General features: G+C 35.6%; 1 protein-coding gene across 1 annotated transcript; it reads left to right on the top strand.

Moving 5' to 3' along the window:
* Positions 1 to 619: 619 nt before the first annotated feature.
* LOC306863368 (phosphate-regulating neutral endopeptidase PHEX-like) lies at positions 620 to 14,251 on the top strand. The gene is made up of 23 exons (XM_079406661.1): positions 620 to 667; positions 790 to 1,128; positions 3,997 to 4,053; positions 4,288 to 4,449; positions 4,531 to 4,614; positions 5,610 to 5,836; positions 5,967 to 6,035; positions 6,120 to 6,236; positions 6,349 to 6,432; positions 8,174 to 8,316; positions 8,519 to 8,612; positions 8,709 to 8,837; positions 9,499 to 9,600; positions 9,692 to 9,769; positions 9,893 to 9,996; positions 10,081 to 10,139; positions 10,829 to 10,883; positions 10,983 to 11,050; positions 11,143 to 11,273; positions 11,380 to 11,445; positions 11,755 to 11,859; positions 12,644 to 12,720; positions 12,816 to 14,251. Exons 2-23 carry the CDS (start codon positions 1,005 to 1,007, stop codon positions 12,916 to 12,918), a joined length of 2,238 nt encoding a protein of 745 aa, XP_079262787.1. The 5' UTR covers positions 620 to 667; positions 790 to 1,004; the 3' UTR covers positions 12,919 to 14,251.
* Positions 14,252 to 14,559: the final 308 nt, after the last annotated feature.

Here is a 14,559-nt window from a genome sequence, read left to right as displayed (position 1 = left end):
TTTTAATTAAGGTTATAGTAATTTCGTTGTGCTTGTCAATTGTATTATTTTTTTATATGTTTATATATTAAGTTTTAGTTTTACTTTATTTAGTTTTAGTTATTTTAGTACTTTAACTTAAACTAAACTAAAATGATAAATGTTTCACTGGCACCTAGCTGAAATAAAATAGGTTTACTATATTTAATATTTTTTTAGCCAGCAGTCAAGCTGATAAATAAACTTATCATAAAGCGAGATCAGTGATAAGATCTCATAAAGATCTTATCACTGATGTTAGTGACACTAGTATTCACACGCTCCTGTGCCACATGTTCATTTTCACGGCCACACAGCCCAGATAAAATTATCAGATTTATTAGATAAAATTTTGTCTAGGAAACTCTGCATGTACAGTAGATTGTGTCCTGGCACAGACACATCATCATCATCATCACACCGTGTATGTTCTATTTTATGTTGTGGGACATTCTGAAAATAAACAGGGAAGTGGTTACATTTAACCGCAGGGCTCATCATCTCAAACTTAGTGTTGAGTGGGCAGGTGCAGGGACTCAGAAAACACACGCATTGCGCATAAACACAGACTATATAGAGGTAGATCCACATATATACACACACATCCAGTCATCCCACCCTTCCTGCAGGACGCCACATAATTACTCCTGTTAGTAAGGTGCTCCAGTTGGCTCTAAGGAAAAGAATTCCTCCTACTCTTGGATTTCCTAACTCTCTCCTCTTTCCCCTCCCTTTTTTGCCTATTCTCTTCTCTCCTATCCTCTCTCTTAGTCTGGGATACTCTTTGGCAAGTAGAGCATGACTTTTCATGCTGTGCATCTGCCACTGATCTGAGACCTGTGAGGAGAGACACCGCGACACGGCCCCAAAAGGACCGCTGACCTGGGATCAGGACTTTAAAGCGCATATCTCCAGGCCAGGCGAGGTGAAAACCGGGTGAGAGGGAGGAATAGAAAGACAGAGAACGCACTCAACTCAGTGGTAGTATGGAAATGGAGAGGCTGGGGAGAGAAGGATCCAAAGCGAGCGCGGGCCCCAACACTCTCCTGAAAGCCACACTAGCAGTGTGTGTGTGTGTCTGCATTGCACTACTGATAGCTGTCATCACGGGTAAGTAAATTGCATGCACAATTACCTACTCGCTACTAATTTGTTTTATATTGCACATAAAATTTAACTAGAGATTAGAGATAGTTAGATTGAATAGATAGAGATTAGAGATAGATAGATAGATAGATAGATATTTGTGCTCTAAGGTCAGTTGAATTGTGTTCAGAGGTATGTTTGTGTGTGAGATTATTTTTGGAGTGTATTCTGTTACACACACAGCGTAGGGTGTTACACAAGGCTGTAATTAGCACAGTAAGTAGGAGCTTTGGTCAGATAACATATGTGTCTTTAAAGTTTTGAGGCTAGAAGGCTGTGAGTGGGTATTTCTGTGTCATTTGGGAAAATGGGTGCTTACGTTTAGGAAAGAGTGTGTTTTTAAAGGGATAGTTGACCTAAAAATGAAAATTCTGTCATTAAGTCATCCAACCCTAGCTGTTCTCAGCCTGTAGGACTAGTATGGAAGTAATTGTAATTACTTGTATGGTAATTATAGCTCATTTATATCTCTTTTTTTCTCAGAATTGAGATCTGAATTGTGAGACATTAACTTGCAATTGCAAGAAAAAAAAATCAGAATTTTGAGAAAGGAGCTTGATTGACAGGCGATCTGACCAGTCATAACGCCGAATCCGTCATCTTGTCCGACAAACAAATCAGACAGGAGGGTGTATTAACTGCCGTGGACTTAAACTTGACAAATGATGTGTATTGACATCTTTCCGTTGTTGAAATAAAATACATTCTGATGTTCATTCATGTTCATTTCGTGCTTTAAGTAAATATAAAAAGACGATCAGTTCTCGTGTGCCTCTTGAACTAGGCAGTCACGACACAATAAAGAACCACAAAATGGTGTTATTGTTTTAATTTCTTTAAAAAATTACGAATTTGAAAGCTTAGACCTTGCTTCTAACCAGAAGTAACCTGCTCTGTCTTGTTTGTTGGCATGTTGTCAGTTCCTTTTTTGCTCTGCAATGTATTTTTCACTGCATTAGAATATAGTGTGACAGCGGCATAGCTTGTCGGAGATAGCAACAGTAACTAAGGGGGCGGGATTTTGTGAAGGGTCAATTTTGGTTAGAAAAGTCAGAATTATAAGATAAGTCACAAAATCTCTTTAATGTGGCAGAAAAAAAGAATTCACAGATGTAAACTCAGAATTCAGAAAAAAACTAGATATAAACTTAAACCCAGAATTATGAGCTATAAACTTGGAATTGCTTTCTTCTGTGAAAGAAAAGATGTTTCAAAGAGTGTTCATGCTGCTCTTTTGTCTAAAAATGAAAGTATAATGATCAGGGGCTGTTAAACTCCAATAAGCACCATACAAATGCTTCTTACAATTTGTTGCATGACATGAGGGTGAGTAAATGAAGGCAGAATTTTCATATTTGGGTGAACTGTCACTTTAAGAGATTATGTGAATGGATCTTGTGGAACCTGAGACGTTGTGAATGTACATCTCATGACAGGCTGTACGAGTGTGTGTGGATGTATTTTGGTGTTTTCTGGGTGGTGTACAGTTGAGACAGCAAATAAATGATGTTCTTCGTATTGTTCTCAGTTGTTGAGGGCTGCCTGCATATTTGCAGTGAGACTAGAGTGTAATTATGCTCATTTCTGTCTGTACATATTCCAGTCAAACACACACACACACGGCTGTGTCTGCTGCTTGAGGGGATAATGAGGCTCAGTCCCACGGGGCCGGGTGCTGGATCCTGCTGTGGTCATCTGCTGTCCTGTTGTGGACTGAACCATAAACACAGGCCTTTAAAAGCAATGCTTGTCCGATTTCACATCATATATGCAGTTTTAAATTAAATTAAATTAAATTCTAAGAATAAAAAATATATTTTTAAGTTTTAATTTGAATTAAATTTGAAATTCCATGTACATGACACAATGAAATCAAACTAGAGTTATTTTATTATTACTGAGATACTATTGTAGTTTTTTTATATTTAAATTTTAAATTTTATTATAAAGGTTTAGTTATTTTGTTGCGTTTTGTTAATTTTATCTTTAATTATTTTTTATTCTAGTTTTATTTATTTAGTACATCAAATTAAAATGAAAATGAGAAATATTGCTTTGTCAACTAGCTAAAATTATTATTTTTAATAAACATTTTATTTTATTTCAGTTAACATTTATTTCAATTAAGAAAAATGTTGTTGTTGTTATTATTATTGTTGTTGTTTTAGTTTTAGTTAACTATAATAACCCTAAATTAAACTAGATGTATACATTGCAAGCAGTGCATCTACACAGGAATATAATTCTTATATGGGGAAAAAACTATTAAATTAAATCAAATTAAATTAAAAAAGCTAATTATATTTTATACAAAAAAGCAAGTAATAAATATTATTTATATATTAAATATAATGTTTCATTAATATGTTGTGATTTAATTTAATATTTATGTAATAGTGGATGCATATATTCAGCTAAGAAAATGTAACTAAAAAGTAATTAACTTTTTTTTAAGTAGGTTACCTAATTGTAACGTACTTTTCCCCAGCCCTGTTTGTAGATGTGCAGCTTGTTTGGAATGTGTGTAGTAGAGCATGCGCTGTTTTTGTCCTGTGACATGCAGAGCATGGACAGGCTGAGTGCAGTGGTATCTGAATCTCTCTGTCTGTGTGTGTGTGTGTGTGTGTGTGTGTGTGTGTCTGTGTGTGTCTGTGTGTGTGTGTGTGTGTGTGTGTGTGTGTGTGTGTGTGTGTGTGTGTGTGTGTGTGTGTGTGTGTGTGTGTGTGTGTGTGTGTGTGTGTGTGTGTGTGTGTGTGTGTGTGTAACGCATATGTTTAGCAGTCATTTCTTGATCCGTCTACTTGATAGTTTTTTATTTCTATGCCCCTGCAGTGTCACACAAAGCAAGCAATGATGACTTCTGCCTCACCCCACATTGTATCGAAGCAGGTAAACTTATATCATAAAGCCATATATAGACTAGAACATTGTGTGTACTTTTTTAAAACTTGAGCCAGTAGGTAACCACCTACAGCAGCAATTCCCTAAACAGCACTCACTCTTACTTTGAACATAATAAGCAGGCATTATCATTCAGAGAAACCTCTTTTCAACTGGAACACTGTGTTTACTTCTCTGAGATTACTGTAATGCCGAATCTGTTTGCTGATGTGTCTTCTCTAGCCGGATCCATCCTGAGTAAGATAGATCAGTCAGTAGAACCATGTGATGATTTCTACCTGTACGCATGCGGAGGCTGGCTCCGGGACAACCCCATTCCAGAAGACTCATCCAGCTATGGGATTTACCCATGGCTCAGACAGAATGTAGACCTCAAGCTGAAAGGTGCACAAATCCAAATGATTCTGACCAAAGTAAACCTTCAGCTCAAATAAGGTGCTTTAACAGTGCATCTTTGTGCCACAGAGTTGTTAGAGCAGCCCATCGGAGGAGATGACATAGAGGCAGTGAAGAAGGCCAAAGTCCTCTACATGTCCTGCATGAATGAAGGTAAGAACCGAAGAGCTCTTTGCAGTTTCATACACACAGCAATATTCAGAAGTGATTCATTTCTAAATTATATAATAATTATTAACATAGGATGCTTGTAATTTCATGTACTGCTTGGGATGTGAGACATTTTAAATATGACATTATTATATTATGTATTAAGTATAATAATAATAATAAACTATCAATTTAAACACCAACAACTGCTATTTTACCCATAAAATGATGGTATTAAATAAAGGACAATATTTATTTATCTATTTATGAGAGATTATATAAATAAAGTATATGTCTGCAAAACCTAAACTGACCCCCTCAAGGAAAACTAGTTCTGTCTTGATTAATTAAATAATTATTATTATTTTTAAGTCTACCAGGGTTGGGTTTTAAATTTGTACAGCTGCTTTTTGTTTTATACTACTGTTCCCTGAAGAAAATTCAATAAACAGTTGTTGTAAAAAAAAAAAAAAAAAAAAAAACATTAAAAATATATTATTGATCCCAAACTTTTGAACGACAGTGTATATATGAGGAGTTTATTTGCAAAAACAGATAACTCCGTTTTTTAAATTTTTCAAAAATCATGTTTTTTATTCTGTTATCATGTTTTTAATGTGTTTTGTGTTAGTTAGCGGTTTTTTTTTTTACCTAATCAAAATAACCCAACTGCAGTTTGAGTGAGATTAATTGGAATGCACAATGAAAAAACATGTTTTTTGAAAATTGTTAAAAACGGAGTTATCTGTTTTTGCAAATAAACTCTTCATATGTTTTAACCAATAAATGGCATCAGAGAACTGTGAATAAGCAAAAAAGTTGTTAACTAGTTCTTAATATATTGTTAATATTAACTGACAATCTCAGGGGGAAATTCAAGAAAATATTTTAGAGCTTCAGTTGACTTAAAAATTTAGGAATCACTGCTTTACTAATGTAAGCATCTGCCAAATGAATAAATGCTATTTCTTCATCACTCCCTTCCTCTATCTTGACAGCTGCTCTGGAGATTGTGGATGCAAAACCTCTGCTGAAGAATCTAAAGCGGAAGGAATTCCGCTGGCCGGTCTTAGGCGACGCCTTGGACTTTTCCTCGCGGTGGGTGGAGTCTCAGTTTAACTTGCTGGAGACACTGGCGCAGATACGCAGTCAGCACAGCAAGTCTGTCCTTATTCAGCTTTACGTCTCTCCTGATGACAAAAACTCAAACCAGTACATCATCAAGGTGAGACCTGGCTACATGCGTTTAGGCTCAACCAATGGCGTGAGTTTGGGGCTGGGCTATCGGTTTGTCCAAACAATAAAATTGAGGGAAGGATGAAAAATATCTAGCTATTCTCCATTTCTTTTTCTAGCTGGATCAGGCCTCTTTGTCACTGTCATCCAGAGAAGATTATATCACCAACACAACTGAGGCACAAATGGTACATCGGTACATCTGTCAACCTGTGTATCGCCCTGCTTATATCTCAGCATTCTCAAACTTGTCTTTTCATGCCTCTCTGCAGTACCGAGAAGCTCTTTTAAGGTTGATGGTTGATGTTTCTGTCATGTTGGGAGCCAATGAGCAGGATGCTGAGTCTCAGATGAAACCAGTACTTGACTTTGAAATCAAACTTGCACAGGTGAGCACCGAAACACTGGAGAAACCAAATTCCTTCAAATCACTGGCATTGAGAAAGAGAACACTGCTGCCAAGGTACTTGATGCTTCAATGAAGTGTGTGCTCTTCTGTAGATTGTGATCCCCTATGAGAACCGCACCAGTGAGAACATGTACAACAAGTACAGCTTGTCCAAACTGCAGCGCACTGTTCCAGATGTAAGCACATTCTTATTAATATAAATGTATATTATATTCCATGATATATACACACATTTACTTGGTAGTAAACAAATATATGAGCCAGTTGAACAAAAAGGATGATGTGTTAATTGCGTTAATTAGTTTTAAAATGTTAAACAGCAAACATTAATCACATAAAATCCAATAACAATAACTACTGTACAATTCCATTCATAAGCATTTGAAACTTATGAATACCACACTGCTGCCTTTTTAGAAACTCTGGTTCAATTAGTTATGCATTAGGTATCATAAACTAACAATGACTGCAGCTTCTTTTCTCAAAATTGTGAGATTTTCTCACAATTTTTTTTTTTTTTTTTTCAGAATTGTCAATATAAATTGCAGTTGCAAGTTGTGAACTCATAATTGCAAGTTTACATCTGGCAATTCAGGCCCTATCATACACCCGGTGCAATGCGGCGCAAGTGTTTTTGCTAGTTTCAGCCCGATGCAGTTCTCATCTTCCCGTCCTGCGCCGCGGGTTTTAAGTAGCAAATGCATTTGTGCCCATTTGTGCGCCTTTGGGCGTGCTGGTCTAAAAAAGAGGCGTGTTCAGGCGCATTGTTGGCGCGTTGCTATTTTGAGGAACTGAAAATAGACTGCGCCATAGTCCAACTGAAACCTGGTCTAAAGTCAATGGCGCAATATATATATATATATATATTTATATATATTTAAAGAGCGCGTTAGTAAAAAAATTCGCCTCTGGGCTGGTCTACAACGCGCGTTCACTTTGCCTATTACACACAGGGACGCGCAGCAGCACACAAACACGCCAAATATTAAAAATTAAAGGATTACAGTGTAAAAGAAAATTATTGTGTAGGCTACATAAATATAAAAATGTCATAGTCATTGCGTTTATCAGAATTAGCCAACCTATTTGCTCGCGCATGAGCAGATCCGTTTGCTCTCTGGAGACAGTCTGTGCGCCTTAAAATTCCACCGTCTAAATAGCGAATCCACCATGGCGCGAGCGCAACTCGCTCTTAAAGGGAATGGGAGATGAGACTCTGATTGGTTTGGGCACGTTACGCCCAAAAAACACCCCTTACTTAGTAAGAGAATAGGGACAACCCGTTTAGGCCATGCGCCCGGGCGCGTCGTCCATTTTCCGTCGTTAAACTAGCAAAAGTGTATTCGGACATGCCCTGAGTGCACTTGCGCCCTGCGCTTTAGACCGTGCGCTTAGAGCTTTAAAATAGGGCCCATAAACTCATAATTGCAAGAAAAAAAGTCATAAATGTGACTATTTATTGCAATTGCAAGTTTTAAACTCATAATTGTGTTTACATCTTGCAATTAGTGTTTTTTTTTCATATATATATATATATATATATATATATATATTTGAACTTTTTATCTCACAATTCAGTTTTTTCCCCTTTAAATTCCAAGTTTACAATTGGAGGTTATAAACTCATTTACATCTTACATATCTTTTTGTTTTTTGCCATAGAATTAAAATAAATTCCCTGAGGTGGTAATTATTTTTTAATACTTTTTAACTGCGTGGAAACACATCACAATTGTGAGATATAAACTCATAATTGCAACAAAAGTCAGAATTGTAAATGAAAAATAGCAATCACCTTTTGCCTTTTTCAAATCTGTGGCGGAAACAAGCATCCATTCAAAACATAGCTATTGATATATTGTATTTATTTAAAAAAAAATGTATCAATCTATTTATTTACTTTTTTTTCTTTTGCAGTTTAACTGGCTGGGTTTTGTGAGAGCAGTGATTGACACTGAGCTGTACCCAGACCTGAAAATCTCCTCTTCAGAGCAGGTGATCGTACGTGCCCCACAATACTTTAAAGACCTCTTCAAACTCATCAACGCCACAGAAACCAGGTATCCAGACAGCTTTTAAAAATATTAAAACCTACATCAGAGCCCTGAGGCTCTGCCTTTGTTGGTCTGGACGATGTCACTTGTGTGATCACTGTGTGTGCTGTTTATATGTCCTACCTGTCTATTAAATGATCTGCTAAATAACAGAGTCAAGATTACTCTGTAATTCATCTGCTCCATTTTTTTTCCACCCTCACCCCAGGACAGTTGCCAATTATGTCATATGGAGATCAGTTTTTTCCAGAATCACCACCTTGAGCCGACGATTTCTCTACAGATACCTGGACTTTGCTCGGGTTAGTGAACAACCTCCTCATTGTAACTCTCCACCAGTCTTTGGCTAAAAATAGATTTGCTACGGTTTACAATATTAAATATCTGTCTCTTCTCAGGTTACCACAGGGACCACCTCTCTGACCCCTCGCTGGGACAAGTGTGTGAATTATGTAGAAAACACACTCATCTATGCCACTGGTAGGCTCTTTGTCGATAAGCATTTCCAAGAGGACAAGAAACACATGGTATGACTTATAATAAGCAAATATATCCCACACTCATATATATATATATATATATATATATATATATATATATATATATATATATATATATATATATCGCTCTCTCTCTCTCTCTCTCTCTCTATATATATATATATATATATATATATATATGTGTGCAGTAATAAATAACATTTTAATATATATTCAAATAGAAAAGTTATATTAATATTTCACAATATTTCTATTTTTGCTGTATCTTAATACACAAGTTATGCAAGCTATTCATATAAATATATGTATTGTTTCAGCTTGCAATTACAGGAATAAATGACATTAACGTATGCCACTGTTCAAAAGTTTGGGGTTGTTATGATTTTTAAAGCCAAGGTTGCATTTATTTGATTAAAATACAGTAAAAAAAAAACAGCAATATTGTGAAACATTATTACAATTTAAAATATTTATGTCTATTTTAATATATTTTTAAAAATTAAATGTATTCCTGTATGGTTTCAGCAACCATTACTCTAGTATTCAGTGTAATTGATTTAATTTGTGTCCCCATCTAGTGGAATTAATCCTGAATAACAGCATTAACCGTCGGATCACATTTTACTGTGAAACTGATAAACATGCTTTTGAATGCTCCTCTGATTAATGTCTTTCAACTTTTATGAAGATGGAGGAATTGATAAATGGTATCCGATGGGCATTTATTGACATGCTTGTGAAGGAGAATGACTGGATGGATAAAGAAACAAAGAGAAAAGCAACCGAAAAGGTGTTTTCCAGTGTATTTGTGACAGCTATGAATAAAAAGCATCAATGAAACTGTTCTTTTTCACATCATTACTGTCTATATCTCACGCTAGGCTCATGCAGTCTTGGCGAAAGTGGGTTACCCAGACTTCATCTTAAATGACACTTATATTAATGAGGACCTCAAACAAGTATGTTTGCAAGCTTTCTGGATCTAGTTCATCTTATTGATGTTGTTACTCTATTGAACTGTTTTGTGTTTGGCAGATATCAGTGCAACTCAAAGTCATTAAGGTTTTTATGTTTATGCACAGTTGGCGTTCACTGAGACAGACTACTTCGGGAATGTCATGCAGATCCTGAAGTTCATAGCTCAGTCTGACATTGGCTGGCTGAGGAAAACAGTCCCACGCACAGAGCAAGTTGTCAGCATTTTCAAAGCCTGTTAAAATGAGATGAATCTGCCTTTGAACGTGATGAAACACCACTTTTTTCCCCTCAGGTGGTTCACCAACCCAACAACAGTAAATGCGTTTTACAGCTCCTCTACAAACCAGATCAGTGAGTTATACATTTCAGTTCATTAATAATCAAAGTGCTTTATTGAGTACTTGGTTTTGATTAGTGAGTCACACTGTTCTGTGGTAATAATATTTTCCTATAACAGAAGTTTCAAATTTTTTTTTTTTTAAAGAAATTAATACTTTTATTTAGCAAGGATGCATTAAATGTAAATAAATACATACTGTTGTTTTGTTAATTATTAAAGAATATATTAAGAAGGACAACTGTTTTCAACATTGATGATAATAAGAAATGTTACTTGAGCACCGATTAGCTTATAAGAATGACTTCTGAAAATTCAGTTTTGCCATCACAGGAATGAATTACATTTTAAAATATATAAGTTATTTTTAATTGTAAAAATATATTACAATATCACTGTTTTACTCTATTTTTGACCTAAATGTAGCCTTGATGATTATACAATACTTGAATGCATTTGTGCGGGTGTATATTTTGCTACCTTTATGCATTATTTGGTGTACATATCAGCCTCAGAAACAACGTTTTGCCTTTAAAAGTGCATTACTAATAATGACAAATGACATCCAGTATAATATGAGTTATAAAAACATTTCTGGTTTGGTATCTGTCAGGTGTAATAGTAGTGTGTTCTCTGTTTTAGATGTTTGATGTGTGTACTGGATCACGTTCTTTTATTTGGCGGCTAATTGTCTTCTATCCAGGATTCCCTGCGGGAGAACTTCAGAAGCCATTTTTCTGGGGACTTGACTACCCTCGGTGAGACATAGTCACTCTTTTGATTTATGTTTTCATAGTATGCTTGAAATAATGTGGACTTCTAGGAAAAATACTTTACAAATTGTGTTCTTGTGTCAGATCCTTGAGCTATGGAGCGATCGGAGTAATTGTGGGGCATGAACTGACCCATGGCTTTGATAACAATGGTGAGCCATCTGATTTATAATGAGTCTCAACACGGGTTGTCATGGTGACAGCTGATTCTTAAAGACATCTGTGTTTATCTGTGTTCATCTAGGCAGGAAATATGACAAAGATGGGAACCTGGACCAGTGGTGGAGCAACTCCTCAATCACCCGCTTCACAGAAAAGACACAATGCATGATTGACCAGTACAACAGTTACCACTGGAAAGAGGCGGGGCTAAATGTACAGTAGGCACTAGCCTTTTTTTAATGTATTCCTGTTTGAACGTGTCCACAAATTGTAGCAGAGCTTCCAATCTAATACTTAATACCCACAATCCCCTCTCAAGGTCAAGGGGAAGAGGACTCTGGCAGAGAACATTGCTGACAATGGAGGGATGAGAGAATCTTTCAGGGTATTACAGCATTTTCCACTATAATTATCCTAAAGTAACCTCAATCTGATTTACCGTCAACTCGTCTCATTCCAAATTTTGATGGATCACAAAAAGGGAAATTTGGAAATTTTGTTTTGTGTACACAATATTCACACTGCTAATAGAAAAATGTGTCTTCAAATAATTATTTATTCACATATTGCTACTTTTCTCAGGTGAGTCAAGATTTTCAGTGAATAAATTACTAAATATCTTATTAATCTTTTTAACGATTCCTTTAATAGTGTGTCTGTTTTGGTGTATATGTACATGTGAACTTGTCTGCAGGCCTACAGGAGATGGATTGAAAAAGAGAGAGCAGGAGTCGAGGAGCCTCTTCTACCTGGTGTGGGTCTGACCAACAACCAGCTGTTTTTCCTCAGTTATGCTCATGTCAGTATTCTGCATTTCACACATAAATGGGACCCTGGACCACAAAACCAGTCTTAAGTAGCACAGGGTATATTTGTAGCAATAACCAACAATGGTATGGGTCAAAAATATAGACTTTTCTTTTATGCCAAAAATCATTAGGATATTAAGTAAAATCATGTTCCATGAAGATGTTTTGTAAATTTCCTACCGTAAATATATCAAAACTGAATTTTTGATTAGTACTATGCATTGCTAAGAACTTCATTTGGACAACTTTAAAGGCAATTTGATAATGCCAGGTTCAAAAATCTTTTTTTAGGGGATTTCATTTTGGAAATGCCTTTTTTATCACTTCATTAGTCAGAAAATACTGTCAACAACCAGAAAAAAACTTTGTTTTTCATTATGTTTTAGGAATGCAATTTGTATAGAATCAGGCAAATTACATATGAACAAACCCTTTTGTAAAAACCTTCAGAATGTAGAATATAGAACAAAAGTGGAACGTTTGTTGTGTGTAAGTGCTATTGAACTGAACTTTTTAGAAAAAGGCCTTTAAATATATGTATTGTAACTGAAATCTACAGAAGCAAATAGAGCAAATAAGTCTAATAAAATAAATACTTAAATGTGTATTTGGATATTTTCTTTCCACTAGTCTGAAATATTGTCATATTATGAAAAGTCAAATAGCCCAAGATCTAAAAATTGAACAGTGCATGAAAAACGATGGTTTTCCCTTTAGTTTCTTGCTTTAAATGGAACTCTATTGATGTGTTGTGCATATATTGTAATTTGCTAGGTTCGCTGTAATGCCTACAGACCAGAAGCAGCGCGTGATCAGATCCAGAGTGGAGCTCACAGCCCTCCTAAATATAGGTACGATGCATTAATATACACACAGCTCATTTACATCTATATTACATTCCTTATCCTTCAGTGTCACTCACTTTACTCTTGTTACTATGATGAAGGGTTATCGGGGCGATGAGCAACTATGAAGAGTTCCGTAAAGTGTTTAACTGCCCGGAATCGTCAATCATGAACAGGGGGGCGGAGTCCTGTCGAGTGTGGTAATGAAAAAGAGGACCCTGTGAAGATTTCAATCACAGCACAACCCAAACCTCCTTTTGTTGTCTCGTTCACTGGTTTCTTATAGAGAAACAGCGGTTACTAACACTGAACCCTGGGGCCGTGCTGACCACTGAGCGCCTGGCCCTCCTTCAGCCACTGGAACACTGTAGAAAATATGTACAGTGCCTACAAACCTGAGCGCTTTCAGCCAGATCTGCGTTTTACTGTCTGACCTCAATTAAAATGTGCAGATGCCAAACAGACCATCAAAATTCCCTTGAGGCCTTCTTTTGGTTCATCACTGTTTTTTACACAAACAAATTAGATCACACTGTCGCTTTAAGAGTGCTATAAATTATTATTGTCATTTTCGTTGTTGTTGATAACACTTAACATTGTCTGTCATTTTATTTTATTGAAAACGCAAGTAAATAATTATTGTTTTCCTGAGGTTTTCAAATTGCTCTTGTGGGGTTTTTTTCTTTTTTCTTTTTTCTTTGTTGAAAATTCTATTTTGGTGTATTTTACATGGTAAAGTCATGATGAAACAGACCTTTCTTCAGTATTGTCGTACATCCGAGTGTAATGAATTATCGAAAAGTAAAAAACATGTAGTGTGTGGACTTTTGAGATGTAGGCCGGCATACGTCAGCACAGAGAAGTCTGTTTTCACTGGAAAGATTAAGTTATAATTTATTGTTCATTTTGATGAAAATCACATGGTCAAAAATAAATAAATAAAAATAAAATAAATGAAAATAAAATAAACATAGTCATTCACAATAAGATCTATAACATGCATTTACAAAAAAAGACAAGGTGAATTTTAATTTCATGTTTAAAGCTGAAGTAATTTATGCACCAGAAATATTTTTTATTCATCTGTTAAAATATATATTTATTTATTAATTTGGCCATGTAATAAGTAAACCAGTACTTTACATGATAAACAGTAAACCAGTAATTATACTTAAGCAGAATAAAAACAGACGGGGTGATCAGGTCAATTATCCCTTGTCTCTACATATTTCAATGGGATAAGAGATTTTAGTATTTTAATAAATAATGTATATATCTTCAATAACTTTGAATGTTTAAAGTTAAAATGCCTTGATGGATTTGTTTCATACAAACGTGCCGCTTTTTGCTTCACAAGATGTTAATTGATGGACTGGAGTGATGTTTTTAACAGCTAATCCTGACGGCACCCATTCACTGCAAAGGATCCATTGTGAGTAAGAGATGTATAATGCTAGATTTCTCCAAATCTGTTTTGATGAAGCTACAAATTAATCTGAATCAAATTAATTAAAACTTTTTAGAGTAAGTTGTCAGCAAATTGTAATGGGAACTATTCCTTTAAGGGTCTAAGGAGAGGAAATCAATGCAAATGTCATTTTTTCTATTTTCACATGAGCAATTAGAAAACAAGTATGAATAACAGTCTAATCAAGCACAGGAGAAAATTGGATAAATGAAAAATGGAACCAGCCCTGTTGGACATAAACTCAGAACATGAATTAAGCGCACACACATACACACACTGCAGCAGTCCAATAATGCAGATAGGATGTGAACCAAAATCAATTGCTTTGACCTCCATTTACGCAGAAATAACAGAGGAAGTCTTGTGGGGACAAAACG

The sequence above is a fragment of the Barbus barbus genome (genome assembly GCF_936440315.1).
Source record: "Barbus barbus genome assembly, chromosome: 44".
NCBI classification, from domain to species: domain Eukaryota; kingdom Metazoa; phylum Chordata; class Actinopteri; order Cypriniformes; family Cyprinidae; genus Barbus; species Barbus barbus.
This window is presented reverse-complemented; position numbering and strand designations above follow the sequence as displayed.

Coding starts and splice junctions, on each gene's coding strand:
- LOC306863368 (XM_079406661.1), top strand. CDS start 1,005: ATGGAAATGGAGAGGCTGGGGAGAGAAGGATCCAAAGCGAGCGCGGGC. Junction 4,054..4,287: donor CCCACATTGTATCGAAGCAG/GTAAACTTATAT, acceptor TGTCTTCTCTAG/CCGGATCCATCCTGAGTAAG. Junction 8,317..8,518: donor ATCAACGCCACAGAAACCAG/GTATCCAGACAG, acceptor CCCTCACCCCAG/GACAGTTGCCAATTATGTCA.